At 42.5% G+C, this 16,124-nt stretch overlaps 1 protein-coding gene across 8 annotated transcripts in view; it reads right to left on the bottom strand.

Moving 5' to 3' along the window:
* Positions 1-16,124, bottom strand: part of BBX (BBX high mobility group box domain containing) — a gene marked incomplete at its 5' end in the record, with an annotated part of 54,976 nt that overhangs the window by 27,271 nt on the left and 11,581 nt on the right. For 6 of the 8 annotated variants that reach the window (XM_084262883.1, XM_084262878.1, XM_084262877.1 and 3 more), the window contains 4 exons: positions 2,888-2,968; positions 8,124-8,204; positions 10,016-10,096; positions 15,083-15,150. In XM_084262883.1, coding sequence (XP_084119009.1) covers positions 2,888-2,968; positions 8,124-8,204; positions 10,016-10,096; positions 15,083-15,150 — 311 coding nt within the window. The remainder of the gene's footprint in view (positions 1-2,887; positions 2,969-8,123; positions 8,205-10,015; positions 10,097-15,082; positions 15,151-16,124) is intronic. The other 2 variants (XM_084262880.1, XM_084262882.1) reach the window with 1 other exon arrangement.

The following is a 16,124-nucleotide window of genomic DNA, read 5'->3' as shown; positions in this document are numbered from 1 at the left end:
AAGAGTAGGACTAACTGAAGCAGCAGGTCTCTCACACACGAGCAGACTGCAGCAGCTACGCACCCATCCACACCAGCGTGCAGCCCAGCTGGCGGTGTTTCTAAAGGCTTAGCTGGACATTGGATTGCAAAATCGTTTCACTGTCTTAGCTCAGGAAGGTTGCTCCTGTCAGGCTATGGCACTGCCTGTTGGTGGGCTATAGGTCTCATAAAGAGATGCCATGAAACCAAAGTGAAGTAGGAGCCCTCCAGCCTTTAGTAACCTTTACTACTCCTAAGGAGTACAGAGGGTTGTCTGGCACGCAGGTAGCTCATTATTCTCCAGAATACTTTTTCTGCATCAGATGGTGACCCTCTTCAATACCATGGAGCGTTTTGTTCCAGTTCTGAGACAGGTGCAAAGAAAGTATCTTTTTCTAAACAAGTTTTAAAAAGGGATCAGTCTCAGGATTGTTCATTACTATGAAGAAGAAAATATTCTATTTTTAAAGACATATCTCAATCTCTGATCAGGTCTGCAAGTTTCTTATACTTGCTTCCTGAGAAAGAGGGGAAGTTCTAAGGACCTGGGAACTGAAGTGTTTACAACCTGTTTACAACCTCAACCAACACGGGCCCACAAAATCATTTTTACACAAATCAACCCACCACTGACACAAGGGAAATAAACAAAAAAGATTAACAATGCTGTATCTATGTCTCCTGGAAGCTGCAGCGCTTCACAGCACCTCCCAAGCTGTAACCATTACAGCTCAGGTTTCCAAACATGGCTTACAGCCATCCATTCTTAGTGCTGGTGGCCCTCTGCAGCAGAAGTGGCCTCCCTGTCCTTGCCTTGTGGGGGTGGTACGTGCTCCCACCACTGCAGCCCCTCACCCTCCTGCCTCCACGCTCAAGGCTACAGACAAGGCACGCACAGAGACTCAGCAGAGCTGATCAGCAACAGCCTCCCAGGCTTCAGACTGCAGAGCAGCTGCTCCAACTGTTTTTTAAAAACTTTGAAATTCTCAGAATGTTTTAGAAAATAGTTTAACCAAATCCTGCATTTTATTTTATCACCATCTGTGAAATACTGTGACGTCTCAAAAATGAAGGCACAGGGAAAGGGAGGGGAGATAAAGTTGATTAATCCACATAGAGAGATGAAGGAGGAACAGAGCAATGTGGCTTGCTGAAGCAGACAGGCTCCCACACACCAGGCCCCAGCCATGCCAGCTACATGGAGACAGCAGTTCAGTCCCTTCCAGTGCACAGCATCTGTGGTTTGGAATTACAGCAGCATGGCACAGATGTCTGCCAACTGAACCTGCAAACCTAGGCCACCCTGGAGGAGGTAATGAGCACAGTTTATTTGTGACACTCCAAACCGGGTCCTGAACCACTGTCTGAGAAGTCAAGCTGAATCTCTGATTTATCCAATTTCAATCCAGCATTACAGCGACCTCAAAAATTGGGGGGAAAAAAAAAAATCACTAGTGCTAATGTCCTACAGATAAGGGGGATGTTAGCTCTTCTGCCATCCTTTTCTAAGAGTGCATCAGAGCCTTTAACAGTAATTTTTTTGTTCCAAGTTATGCTCCTAGGAATCCATCTGAGCAATCACTGAGGGTCACGGAAACCTGCCCGAGACACAAACATCACGCTGCCAGGCTCAGCTTCGCTTTTTCTGGCAGTGGCAGCACAAACCCCACACTCCTGTGGACAAGTGCCTGTCCTTCTCCCACATTAGGGCTTCACAGAGTTCACAGTCCCATCACAACTCTTAATGGCAAATGTTTTAAAAAGTCAGGCTGGAGTCAGCCACAGCCTTACTCTGAGCACTGCTACTGCAGCCTGCTGCTGACCTCTAACAGAGGACACCTCAAAAACTTCTGGTGTCCTTGATTAAGTGTTACTAGTCCTTCTGCTGTCCCAAACACCCCTGTGGATCACTGATGAGTGAGGTGTAATCGCCCTTTCACAGGCACTGCTGACACAGTAGCACACACCCACAAACTCTACTGCTGTCAGGGCCTGCCTGTAGGGCAAAGCAGGCTTTCTTCCACTCATTAAGTTCTTATAAAGTCAGATAGTAGCATGGCTATTCATAGAACAAGGCATGAAATGCTTTGTATTGCAGTGCTTCCAATCTCTGACTTCTTTTCCCTTGGAGGGATTAACCTCACCAGGAAGAGTACACCGTTAGATGCCACTAGATGGGATCCAGAGAACCATTTTCCTCATGGAAACAGGAAATGATTTAAAATAATAAAAAGAATAACATGTGCATGCCAAACTCAAAGGTTTTTGAGCAATTCATACATATCAAAGGGAAGACCGCTACAAGGTATATTTAATTCTCACAGAGAGTTTCTAGGACTGCTGGGAAACCTCACCTAGTATTTGTGATTACTGCTGACAGCTGCCAATTTCAGAACTTAAAACAGTCCTTCAACTTCCAACCCTTCATGCAGATTGCTGATGACCTCAAAATCACTATTTCTCTTCTCATTCTTTGTCGACATTCAGCAATTCACTTTCCAGTTCTTATACCTGGTATTCCTCTCCTCAACCAAGAGAAAAGCTGTTGACTCTTCTCTTGTCTTTGCTGCTGTCCTGAGCATTGTTTTTATTTTAGTTATAAGGCTGTTTTTCCTAAAAAGAGGCCTAACCTTTTTCTGTGTGGGCTCTAAGAAACTACACACATTAACAAGCGTATAAAGAAAAGCTAGGTCCTTGGGGCTACTGCAACTGCCCAATTCCCTTATTATTCCATTAATTGCTGATTTGTGCTTCTGGAAATACTAAATTTGATTACACAAATTCACACTTACACAATTCACACTTTGGGTTTTTTGGGGAGAGATACACACGCCTGCCCATTGTGATGTTAACAGGTGTAAATTTACCTCTGCCAACTGGAAGAGTGCTGACTTCCCACAGTGCTTTAGTGGCTCAGGACTTGACAACTGGGAAGTATTTGATGAAATCTAGGTTTTAAATGAACAGAGGAGAAAACATTTCAGCGGCACACAAGGAAGGCAGAAAGAAAGGGAGAAAAAGAATTTTTAAAACAAGGAGTTAGTTATATCAATGACTTTTAGATCTTTCAGGCAGAAGGCTGTACTTCATCCAGGCAATCCCATCCAAGAAACACTTAACAGACACGTAGAAGTCAGCAGGATACAAGCAAACACAGAGTTTCTTCCTTAGACCAGGCTCATGGATTCTCTTCTATGTTTGTACTGTCCACAGCTAATGTACTATCCTGCCATGTGTTTAATGTGACCAAATGAACAAGATGTAGCCTGTTGCTTAAAAACATGAACTGTGGTGGTCAATAAAATTCTTGCAGAAAGCCTGTGCGGTATTTCCCATTTGGTTAGATTCAGAAGAGCACCATTTGTCCTCACAGGCACTGCTTGTTTCACTTTAGTTAGGAAAAAAAGTAAAACCTCACATCTGGAGATCAAATCTAGACTTCTAATTAGATGTTGGTATGCCAGAACCAGCACTGGGTAAGTAACCACCACTGCAGTTCAGGGAATTTCTTTTGCAGCCAAATTTTTTATGACCTGCTTCCAAGAGCAGTGTTATCAGTTCACCAGTGCATTAATTAACCATTATTTCTCATATTTTATCTTTTTTGCATGACATCACGTAACAGTATTTGACCTAGAAGCCTCAGAAACCCTTAAGGGCAAGACCTCCAGTGTTTCTGTGGCATCCGCCTCACCACAAAAGTCATGTTTGAGACCATGATTTTTCACAGTTAAAAGTCATCAGCTTAGAATTTCTCTTAATATTGAAGTAATTTTGAACTAGGTTATTTGAAGAGTTTACTTTCCAGCTGCCAAGGAGACCCATTACAACCCCTCATCCCACCAAAATCCAAAGCATTTGTTTTACTGCAAGACATTTAAAATAGAGTAATACTTGAACGTGTCTTAATAACAACTTTAATATTACACTAATTGAAAATCCTAGTTTTGCTTTGAGAAGCAGCATACATGCTCAGGACTCCATTGGATTAAGTGACCTCATGCACTGCACTTGACATGAAGAGTGCCTTGACATTTTATCTTTCTACTGTTAGGAATTTTCAGCTCTTTATGATTTTTTCAGTGCAATGTGAATGGCAGAAGAGGGACAGAAAAAACACCCACACACTTAAGTATAACCTGAGAACATGCAGGTCTCATGATACACAATGTGAGGAGAGAGTAAAGAGTTTTGTTTTGACAAGAGAATGGGTGCTCATAACAAAATGCAAGTGAGATCCTTGTAGCACTAACAGAGAGGAAGTCACCATTTCACTTCAGAGAAAAAAAGTAATCTCTTAATAGTCGAGAAAGAGAGACATAGATTTAGAACTCATTCTGCTGAAGTTGCTGGCCAAACATCATAAGCAAGAGGATGGCTGATCAATCAGCTCTCAGTCAGTTACAGATCTCATACCCTGTCTTAATTAGAATATTAAGAACCTGCAGTACTACAACCACAAATAGCTCCTTATGTAGAGGTTTAACAGGAGGATCATTAGGATCAAACTATTATCTATTATTACAACTTAGGTCAGTATTTTAGTATTATATTGCATTCTAATTTGCATAAGAAGCATGTGACATGGTACCACTTTTTAATTTCCCTCCTAGAATAGGCATTTCATAGAATCACAGGCTGCTTTGCTTTGGAAAGGACCTCAAAGATCATCTAGTTCTACCCCACCCTGCCATGGGCAGGGACACCCTCCACTAGACCAGGCTGCCCAAAGCTCCTTCCAGCCTGGCCTTCAACACTGACAGGGAGGGGGCAGCCACAGCTTCTCTGGGAAACCCATGCCAGGGCCTTACCACCCTCACAAGGAAGAATTTCTTCATTATACCTCTTCTAAATCTTTCCTGCTTCAGCCTAAGACCCTTACCCCTTGTCCTATCACTACACTTCCTGATAAAGCGTTCCTCTCCAGCTTTCCTGTAGGTCCCACTTCTACAGGCTAAGCAATCTCAACTCTCTCAGTCTGTCTTCTTAAGAGATGTGCTACAGCTGCCCAAGCATCTTCGCAGTCTGGACTGCTTCAACAGCTCCATGTCCTTCTTATGGTGGGGGCCCCAGAGCTGGACACAGTCAGTGTTTCATGAGGGGTCTCACCAAAGTAGAGGGGGAAAATCACATCCCTCAACTTGCTGCTCACACTTTTTTTGATGCAGCCCAGAATACATGGCTTTCTGGGCTGCCAGCGCACACTGCTGGCTGATATGAGCTTCACATTCCCCAAAACTCCCCGAGTCCTTCTCCTCACTTTAACACTGATATTTAATAATTACAGTATATAGACAAACATCAAATAAGCTCATCTATCTTATGGAATGGCTTTACCTGGAAAGATTACAGCTTTACCCAGGGGAAGGCTAGAAGAGAAGGTATTAACTAGCTCTCATGCTCCCCATTTCACAGCATTTTGATCAAAAGTTTTGGATTAAAACCTGTTTAGCACAGAACTAAACAGAAAGGGTTGCCTGCAAGTGAATATGTGAGAATGCAGCAGAGGAAAAAAAAACATATCAGAAGCATGTTGGTTTTTTAAAATGTTAGTCCTGCTGGATCAGTAAAGGAAACTTCACCTTGTTGCATGCAATTGCTTTTTTGATAAAGTAACCTAGAGAAAAACTTAAGAAAAGCATCTGGAAACAAAAACGTTTGTGGGTTTTGGCTTAATTTTGTTTTTTAGATGGGCAAGCTAGCAGTTCTGTAGCTTCGACTCTCAGGAAGCATTTTCTTTGTTTAATAATGGATGAGAGTTTAGTTAGCTAAATCTAAGAGGTACTTGTGTTTCGTCTCTATGAAGCAGTCATCACCATCTGTTCGCGTTTGCCAAACACACATCCAGCAAGACCAAGGGAGCAAGGGGTCCCATCTGCTCTGCTTCCCTCACATGGCAAGGAGGATGACAGCAACCAGCCCATGTGAGCAGACAGCTTGCAAACAGCCGCTGCGCTGAGGAACACAGCCCACCGCTCAGAGAGATCCCTGGCCCATATAATGGCTTCCTATAAAGGTACCAATGGGGAGGACGGAAGCAGGGCCAAGTAGTGCCAAGATCTGAGCAAAATGAGAGACAGCTCAACTTGGCAACACTCCGAATTTCAAAAAACTCTTATGAGGACATCACATCACCTCCGAAGACCCCCAAGGCGCTTGCCTGCGCACCTGCAGGGCCCCATGAAGCCTTACTCCAGGGATTTTCACTGGGCAGGCCTCATTAGCCATATCCTCAGCAGCGTTAATTGAAGGCGCTCGCACTTGGGACAGACAACCAGATGAAAGGCTAACTGAGGCTGTAAAGACGAAAAGAATCCCATGCCATGCCTACATTTAACGAGCTGTTTCTGAATGACAGGGGACTTGTACTCCTGGGGTAAAGGTGTCCATTTTAAATGACAGATCTACTCAATGGGATCGCTGTCCTCACAAAGAGGCACTCTTACTCACCCTGCCGCAAAGGCGGCGAAGAGAAAGGGAACATATGAAGAACACCCAGCCAGAACCAAAACTGAGCTGGGACGGCTGCCAAACGTCTCCAGGCACATCAGACCACAGCACACTTCACATTTCTTCACAGGTCTACTTGGCTACTGCCTAAATAACTACTTTCTCTCCTCTTTTTTCTTTTGTAGCACTGTGCATTGCTGACAGCAGCCTACTGAAAATTGCTTACCATAATTTAGCCCACTAAAAGCACTAAGGCGTTCATATAGACAGGACCCAGCAGAAGTGGCACAGTAAGGAATGGGATTTTTGCCAACCTTGACAAAGACACCCTGTGTAAATGAAAGCCCTTACATTTGAAAGGCCACAAGCAGCTTTAATAGTTGGGGTAGAAAGCTTAAAGAGGTTCTGTAACATGCTCAGTACTTTCCCCTGGAACAACCTAAATGAAATCTGGCTGCCACAATCTTAAAAAAATGCCATTTCTCTATTGCTATAGATGAAACATGATGTTAGTCACTGCCATTAAGGTTTCACAACAACAGTGTAACACAGAAGGAATAATCATGGGCAATAAGTTTGGTTTCATTAGTTGCTGGGTTGTTGTTTGGTTTTTTTTTCTTTTCCAGATTTGTGCCTTATTTCCAGGCATTGAAAACCCCCCCCTCCAAAAATACAGCCCCTCCAGACTGTAATACAATTTACTATTTTTTACAAGTAGATTAACCCTGACTTTAAAGCTGTCCTCTCCAGTTTCTAATTAGCTTTCTAAGCACCTCTTCTACCTAACATTTGATGACTCATACATGCACTCCAGTGCGCCAAATGACCTGGCTCAGCATAGTGGTATGCAACTCGATGCACTGTCACATCCATATGCCACTTTTCATGTTTCTCATTTTGTTGTTTGTCCAATTAGGAGAGAAAACTATTTAGGTTATGTGAAATTTTAAAAAGTATGGCTAAATCATGTTTTACACCACAATTTGGAAATGCAATTCATATCCCGTGCAATTCTGCAGACATCTAAAACTGTTTAATTAAAACCTAAGATGCCTAAGGTTTTTGAAATAAGTTAGCAGATTCACTCATGCAATATTTTGCAGTAAAATTCACAAGAAATGTTCTCCAGATTCTATCTTTCACTTGATTTAAAAGATTACAGATGGCTTCATCCTGTTCATCCCCATGAATTTTCTCAAAAGAACTTTCCAAATTAACTTGTAACTTTTAAAAAAGGTGTCAAGTATGAAAACATCTTCATGATTAGGCATAGTAACTCTATGGTATCTTTTACAGGGGTGTTTTGTAGTCAGGTATTTTATGGCACCTGAATCAGTAAATAGTTTTTTCCCCTCATAATTTAAAAGGCCATTTGGAAAAAAACCATCTTGCAGCAGTCTTTTGGTATGAAAGGCCAGGTCATGTTCGCAAGCTCAGTATCTTTTGTGCATGCTACAGCTGGTAGAAATGGCCAAATATCTCTTCAAATCACTAGTTATTCCCCCCATGATTTTCTTAACACAATGCTGTCATGATGATAAACATCTACTGAAGTGATTCCCTTATGAGACAGGGTACTTAGCCATTCAGTGACAACTCTTACTGGTTCCGTGCTTCCTCCCATCCTCCCCCACCACACTTCAGCCTTTGTACCTCAGCGAACTGAAACAACGCAGACTCCTCCGTTTGTTTTACAGCTCCTGGGGCACCAGGGTGGGATGTGCTTGAAGAGATCTGTCAGGAAAACAATTGTGTTTGCATTACCTAACTCTGCAGTTTCAATGGCAAACTTCAACATGCTGAACTTCTGATCTATCGAATTCCTGGTACCTAAGAGCAGGCAAACAAGTCCCAGCACACCTGTACAAAGAACGGTATCCGCTTTCCAGGAAACACATAAATGGGTGATCTTGAAATAGTGATTTTCAGTTACTTTTCACAAGGAAAATCTTTCCCAGGATCAACAGAATAGGCTAAGATTTTTTGGAGGGGCTTTTATTTGCCCACTGGTATGTCAAAAGAGGATTAGCAGCAAAAACTTACCACTATATTGTATTTCACAGTTCAGTGAAAGACCTGAGACTGCAGAATGGTGGTGATAGAGCACCAAATGCTAGTGGAGTATGGACAGGAACACAAGACATGCAGGTACTTTAAGAGGAGACTCATCTCAGCCACCAAGAGAACTGTATTTTATACTGTTTGACTTGCGTTAGTTCTTTCTCTTTCAAAAGACACCTCTGATTAATGTTAGATCTTGGTACATGTACTAATTACTTGCCATTGACACATAGTACCTAACATGCACTGGTTAGGTGCAGCCTCACTACAGGCTGTTTAACATACCTGAAGATTAAGACTAGCTAATATGCATTTCTAATTACTTATCATCAGTGAGCTACTTCTAAAATGCATGTATTAAGGATGCAGATGAGCTTGTTTTCTTGTACCCACTGAAGTTGTTCTTTGATGGATAAGGGAAAGCCAGTGGTCACAAGCCCCTAGCAAGAGCCTATCTTGCAGCACACAACACAGCTCCTGCCTGTTACTACTTGAGTTGGAAACTCAGTCTTTTGGGTTGATGTTAAACCAACCAAACAGAACAAACCCCACGTTTTCTGTGTGCTAGGATTGTGATGTATCCGCTCTGTAAGTGGTTATGTTTAAGGAGGAGCATGAAGGTGCATACAGCAATGAATATTAGAGATACTGGATTCACATTCACGGGTGGTGTGAGAACAGGCAATAAAAAGAAGCCCCTGCTATGACAAAGTTTCTTTCTATACATGCATATTGAAGCACCACCAAGCATACTGCATACAATCAGTATTTATACAGCTCAATTTTCATGTCACTTAATTATGACCACTTCAGAAGTTGGAAAGATATAAACAAGTGGGACTTGCAGAGAAGTAGCATTCTTTGTAACCTCATTCTTGCCCTGTTATTTTTGTTAATGAAGTACATTAAAACTTTGGTGAAATAGTATGTACTTTAAAAAACAAGCAAAAATCCCACCCCACTACAAAACCCAACACAGCTGCACTTCCAGCAATAACTGGAAATATGTTGACCAAAATGGCGTACTTTGCAAAACTGAAGCATAGTTGCATACAGCTATTTGGTGGTTATAGGAGAAAATTTTGGAAACTCCAGAACTAGAGTTACTCTTGATGCAGTCAATGACTAAAGCAACCACAATAGATAAAGGACATAATGTAACATCTAAATAATCTAAATGTACAAGTTAAAACTTCAATTAGTAAGACTCTAGTTTAAAAGTAAGTGCAGGGATGACACATCTCTAAATTACTGCTTAAACCGCAGCTTGATTGCATTAGGGTATCCACCATGTTCCTAAACACTCCTGCACTTCAAATCTGACCTATCTATCTGATAAAATGATCCAGAACCATAAACCCAAAAAGAAAGAATGAGTAAAAGCATGAATTTCAGCTAAAGATTTTTGATTTCTCTTTCAGCTGAGCATCATATGCTTCTTAAAAGGAAACACTGGACAAGACAACCCTTTAAGAGAAACTCACCTCTGCAAACTGAAACAACGACGACTTCTGACAGGCTTCTGTAGAATTAGCTGCATCAGACTGGCAACTATTTGAGGAAACCTGAAACAAAGAGTGTGTAGAGTAAGACCTCAAAGGTGCTTCTTTCAAGCTAAGAACAACAGTGAGCAAAATGAAACACTAGGCAGCAGTAACAAGCAGCACTGCTTAAGAGAAGGTGGGTAATCTAATGTTTCGCAGCCCTGGACAAGTTAAATCAAATGTATAGGTGACAACATAGTTTAGCACTCATTTTAATGCATATGAAAAAGTCTTTTAATGCACCTAAAACAGCAGACCACAAAAATACCAGGGTTTTTTTTTTCTTTCATAATTCCAAACTTTGAAAAAAGATTTATGCACCAGAATACTAAACTGACAATATTGGGCTACACGCACAACTACCTTCTATTGGTGATGCCATCAACACTGCTGGATGTGTAATTTGTACTACCACTCTGAGCATGAAAATTACTTAGAAGCTAAAAAGAATTTTTTTGAAGACACTAAGCGTTGCTAAGTGACAGAAGTATTTATTAGAAAAATAGTCCCCATCACCTAACAGCATGAAAATAAGCAGTTAAGAATACCACAAGCCTAAAATTGCTCAAATGATGTACCTAAACATCTATTTTGGGGTGCTTATGAAAAAACGGTGCAAGAAAGAATCATAACTGCTGAAATCAGAATACAAATAAATGACTGTTCAAAACCAACAGCCTTATTCAAATTAACACAGAGCTTATCCATACTATTCTTATTAGCCAGAAACGTACTAATCCAGCATCATTCTGTAGAGGACTAGTATCAAATGATACATTTGTCAAATATCAAATTTGAATGTAAAAGTTTTACATGTGTAAATCCTATAGAAACATTAGGTACTGTTATTATAAAATAAAGTATGTGACATTGCTTACAGGAAACAAGAGCAATCCCTTTAAGAGATTCTAGGAAGATAAGTAACAGGATAGACTTCTTTTCTCCCCTAACAATTTTAAAATTTTGATGAAATTTCAGGTTATTTAAAACATTTCAACTCAACTGTGTATTTTTTCTTATTTATTAATTACCGAAATGAGTACATCAGTAGCATTTATTAGTGGATGCACACGAGGTTTAGCTAGCAGTTGCATCTGCTGCCTGTAAGCACAAAGCACCACAGAATAACCAGGCCTAGAGCATGTGCAGTTTGTACTGCTGCTCCTGGTGCTGTTTGTCAGCAATGCTTTTGCGCTGCAATAGCACTGGTGGCATTTTGTTTCAGGAATCTGCTGCCCATACTTCCCTGAAAACACCAGATCCAAACGTAGCAGCCCACAGGCCAAGGGGAGCTATTACCACACGACAGTTTGCTTATGTACACAGTCAAATTTGTTTCTTCCCTGCCAGCAGACCAAGCAGTTAATAGTGCCTCCTGTGATCTATGCTTCCATTATATTTATTAAAAATCAAGTAGGATGTTTTATCAGTGTACTATGGGAGTATACCAACCCAGTAGTATATTTAGTTTTAGTGTCTGTCTTTTCTTTTTCAACAGCTTGTGTTACTGTTTCCATTCAGGTAATCTGTATGATCTGTTTAAGATGTCTGTGCCTCAGCAGTGGTGTGGATTTTACCAGGCATGCATACCTGTTGCATGACTCTGAAAGTCTGAGTCTCTGCACTAGTGTGAAATATGGAAGGATGCTGTTTGGATGTCTGAGCACTCATTTCATTATTCCAGCACACTTTGCTGGTTAGATTCTCCTGGGAGTAACCAAATTGAGGATTCAGATCCCCAATTCAACCAGCTGTCTTACACAGCTTAGCTTGTAGTGTCTTCTGAATCAGTTTGGACCCCTATTCAATACCCCATACAAAAAGGCAGTACTTTGCTTTGCAGAAGTGATGTGAACAAGGAAGGTGTGTGAAACCTCTCTGCTCCCCGAGGCCGGCACTTCAGGGCCACGCATGCCTGAAACCTGCCCACCCACCGTGACGGAGACTCTGGCTTCGCAGCTTCCCCTGCCCATCTAGGGGAACATCCGCGTGAATGTGTCAACACAAACGAGCTCTGAGTTGGGAACCACTGACTCTTGTGATGCCAGGAGCACCACGCTGAAGCAGAGAAGCTCTCCCAAAGGCAGCTATTACAGCTCAATACAGGTGCTCTAAGGCACTCACTTCCCAGGCTGGCGCACAACGGCAGGATGAGTCTTATCATTGCCTCTGAAGCCATGTGCTGGTGATCAGGCACAGCTTCTTCACCTTGTGGTACAGGAACTACAAACTGTGGAAGGTGTGAAGCCTCGTTCCCTACAGCTTTGTCAGTGAAGGACAGATTGTTAGCTTCCAGTAACTCAGGGGTGACTTTGTGGTTAGAATGACCGTACTTTTCTATCAATTTCTGTTATCTTAAAAAGTTAATGCTATTGCCTTTGCTTGACAGAAGCACTAATTTGAGCTTGTTTCTTCTCCTCTGCTGCTCCTCCAACACTCCTGACTTGTAGGAAATTTATTATCTCCAGGACTTCTAACCTCTGCCAGGCTAAAAAAACATTACAATAATCACTGGAGGGAATGGATGCACTGATCGTGCCTTTGCATGTGTCTCATTTCCTGCCTTAATAAAACATCCTCAACATCTCCTCATTTCCTCCTCACAGCTTACCCTCAGCTCCGCCAGGAGATTCTTCACTTCTGATTTACACCCTGGGCAACACCACCTTGCACAGACCCAGCACCACATTCAAGATAACCTTTTGTTCTCAAAGGTAACGAAACCGCAAAGATAACACCTCCAGAGCCTGCCTTTCCCTGCAGGTTACTGCAACGTGCTCTAAAACGGATCACACCGAAGGACGGCGAAGGACTAGGCCCCGCCCCCCCGGGTCACCTTCCACGCTGACGGACACAAGGCGCTAACACACTCCTCCTGCACTCCGGGCTGCGTCAAGGGGGGTAAACTACGAGGGCCAGCTTTTGGGCTACACGAGTCCCGTCGTTTCTGGGCTGCAACTTTAGAGAGAGGCCACTAGGTGCTGCTGTAAGGCAAGCAAACGGCCTGGCGGGCGAGCAAGGGAGGTGTGGCGGCAGGGAGGCGGGCAGGAAGGCAGGCGAGCAGGCAAGGCAGGCGCGCTCCTCGCTCAGCTTCAGCCTTTCTGCTAGTGAAGCTGCCGTGAGGCCCGGGCTTTGCCTGGCACAACGTGGGGGGAGCTGGAGCAGAGGCCCCTGGTGTTTATGCTCGAGGAAACGCGCTGGTACACGCACGCCAGTCTTGCGTAACTGATAAGAGGACCCCAAAGCCAGGTGGAAGCTCATTGGGTATCCAAGCAAGTCTTTTGCTTCCTGCTGGTAAGGTCTGCAGCTTCTGCCTATCTGCTTACTGCACCTCAGCCACTGCCTGGAAAGCACGTGCCAACACTTAACTCTGTTATCAGAAGAAAAACTCTCTGGTCTAGTGAAAAAGAGTTACAAAAATAGGAATGTAACTAGCCACATACAGAGATGGTGACTGAAACTTCAGGAGATTTTGCAAATATTGCTCTTGTGCCTCTTTCCATCCTTCTGCTGGCGCTTGCTGACTTCGTTACTGGGCATCTGGGCTTCTGACAACTCCAAGGTAAAACGCCAGACTTCAAAAGTCCCTATGCATCCATCTGACATACACCTGACAGAACACCAGCAGGCAACAAATGTGCTATGGGACTAGCACACCTCTCAGTGTGATTTCCCTCATCTTCTCCCAAGTTCTGAGCAAACTATGCCAGCGCGGCCCTTCTTTCTATTAAGAACTTTTAGGATGATAACAGTATTTAAGACCTACACTTACAAGGCCACCCAAGTCTGCATAATCATACACATGCACAAGCTATTGAACCACATGTTGACAGGTAATCTATGTCTGGCAGTGCCCCAGTTTAAGAACCATATATATATATATATATATATGCACGTGTATCTTGCATGTACACACACACACATTTTAATGATAATGAAGACTATATGTTATCATTTAGAACATTCTGTTAATAATGACCCTGCCTCTGTCCTTTTATGTTTTCTTTTCACTACCCTGCCAACCTTACCCTAGTGTTTTTTCTCTTTCATACTGCAGCACAGAAAGCCAGTACTCACAACTGTACAAATTGACATGCAGGCTTACACTGCTCAAACTGGTGTGCAAAACACCAAGAAGTCTTAGCTCAGTCTCAGCAGAACAGAATCAATCCATCTCAAATACAGTACAAATCATTGCTTTTCCTCCAATACCAACGAAGAAAAAAGAAGGAAAAAAAAAAGGACAGAAAAAAAAGAAAAAATAGGAAAAAGAAAAAAGAAGCCTTCCTCACTTCCACTGCTCTTCTTTCCAGGCTAGAGATTTAGAGATTCACCCAACAGATGAGCCACCTTTGGAATAATTTTCAAAACCTGGCCCAAAAAATGTTCATAAACTATTAATAACCACTCAAAAGAAAGGACAGAGGTCTCTGCACTACTGCAGATACACACAATCACTTATTTGAGTCCCTCGTAAAAACAAAATGTTTGCGGATGGCATCTGAGCCACAAACTTCTTTTTAGACATAAAGACTTAGCGAACACTGTAATACTTTGACTACCTGTTAGCACTTGCATGGTTTCAGAATGCATATGCAATGACACTGACTGCATGGAAATTATTAGGTATCTGTTCTGCTATTAGTGCCAAGGCCATGTCTGTGTGAGCCCTGTTGCACAAGCATATGAAAACCTTGCAAACCACCTGCTAACACAGTCACTATTTCAACCCTTCTGCTTGTGACAGTATCTTCTCGTGCAGCAGGCTTCCCTGATCTGATCAAGTATCTAGTCAGCAGAGTTAACATTGAGCACTGTAAGAACTGGACCCAACTGCTGCATTCACAGTTGGGATACAAGATTCAGCTCACAGGGCTCACACTTCGGTACCATCTGAGGTTACCCAAGATGTATCTTAAACTTCATTTCCCACTGGTCAAATATTTCCTCTTCAGAGCTCCTTTCAAACTAAGGGCTCCTGCTAAGGTACAGAAGGAAGTTTCTTACCTCTGGTGCAGTCAGGGCATGCTCCCCAGCTAGAAGCAGCATACTTAGGCCTCCCATTTGTGTTGGATCTGTTAAAAAAGTAAAACCAAGACTTAACTTTATTCATTTGCTTGTTTAAAGAATCTACCATTTGCAGTGCTAAACCCCCAGAAGACTACTTGTCGCAGACACTCTAAGAAAGCTGCCATAAAAGGCAGTTCAAGAGAATCACAAATCACCATTTCTGTACCCTCTGGGAGAGGCTTTCAAAGCTGTTTGAAGGATTTAATTGGATTTGTGTGCTTAGCACCCCATCGCGTGGATTTACAATTTTACTGCCAAAGGTTTTATGTACTACAGAGATGGATATCTTTAAAACAGCAACTGTAATGATCTCATACATAAATATACACAAAGATGCTCTAATATCACACACGTTTATAACTCAATGGATGCTCCTACCAAGGGAGCAGTTCCCTCCCTTAGCCACTAGGCAAGTAAAAGGATGGAGTAGAATTCCACAACCAAGCTCTGAAGCAAAATTTCTATTTTCACTCAGCTTTAATTCAGAGCTGCATTTAGTGGTGAAATGTGGCTGCCTGACAGCTCTGAAGCATTAAGCACTTGATACTCTGTGCCAGAACAGTGCAGGCACTGGCCAGGCAAGCTGCCTGCCTACTTGTTGCCCTGCTAATACAATGTATAATTGAGGAAAGTAAAATGGCAGCATAAATGTTCTTTCTCCAAGTATTTGATGCCGATTGCTTCTTGCCTCCAGCCTTCCTGCACCTCAGGAGCTCAGAAAACGACAAGAAGTGAAAGCAATGAACACTGGCACTGCATTATTCATGGAGTGGCTTTTCCACTCAGAACAGTGGTTGCTCTTCATCATTATGAAAGCTGATTGTCTGATTTTGGGGGAGTGACTTGGAAGCAATGCAGGGGCATGATCTGACAGAGTTGCCATGTAGAGAGAGAGAGACAGTCTGTGGATCAAATGTCTCACACAACATCCACAATGTGAGAAAAGGAAGCATTATCCTTGCCAAATTGCTGAGACACC

The sequence above is a fragment of the Gallinula chloropus genome (assembly GCF_964237585.1).
Source record: "Gallinula chloropus genome assembly, chromosome: 1".
Lineage (NCBI taxonomy): Eukaryota > Metazoa > Chordata > Aves > Gruiformes > Rallidae > Gallinula > Gallinula chloropus.
The sequence above is the reverse complement of the archived record's forward strand: the minus strand, read 5'-3'. Positions and strand labels throughout refer to the sequence as shown.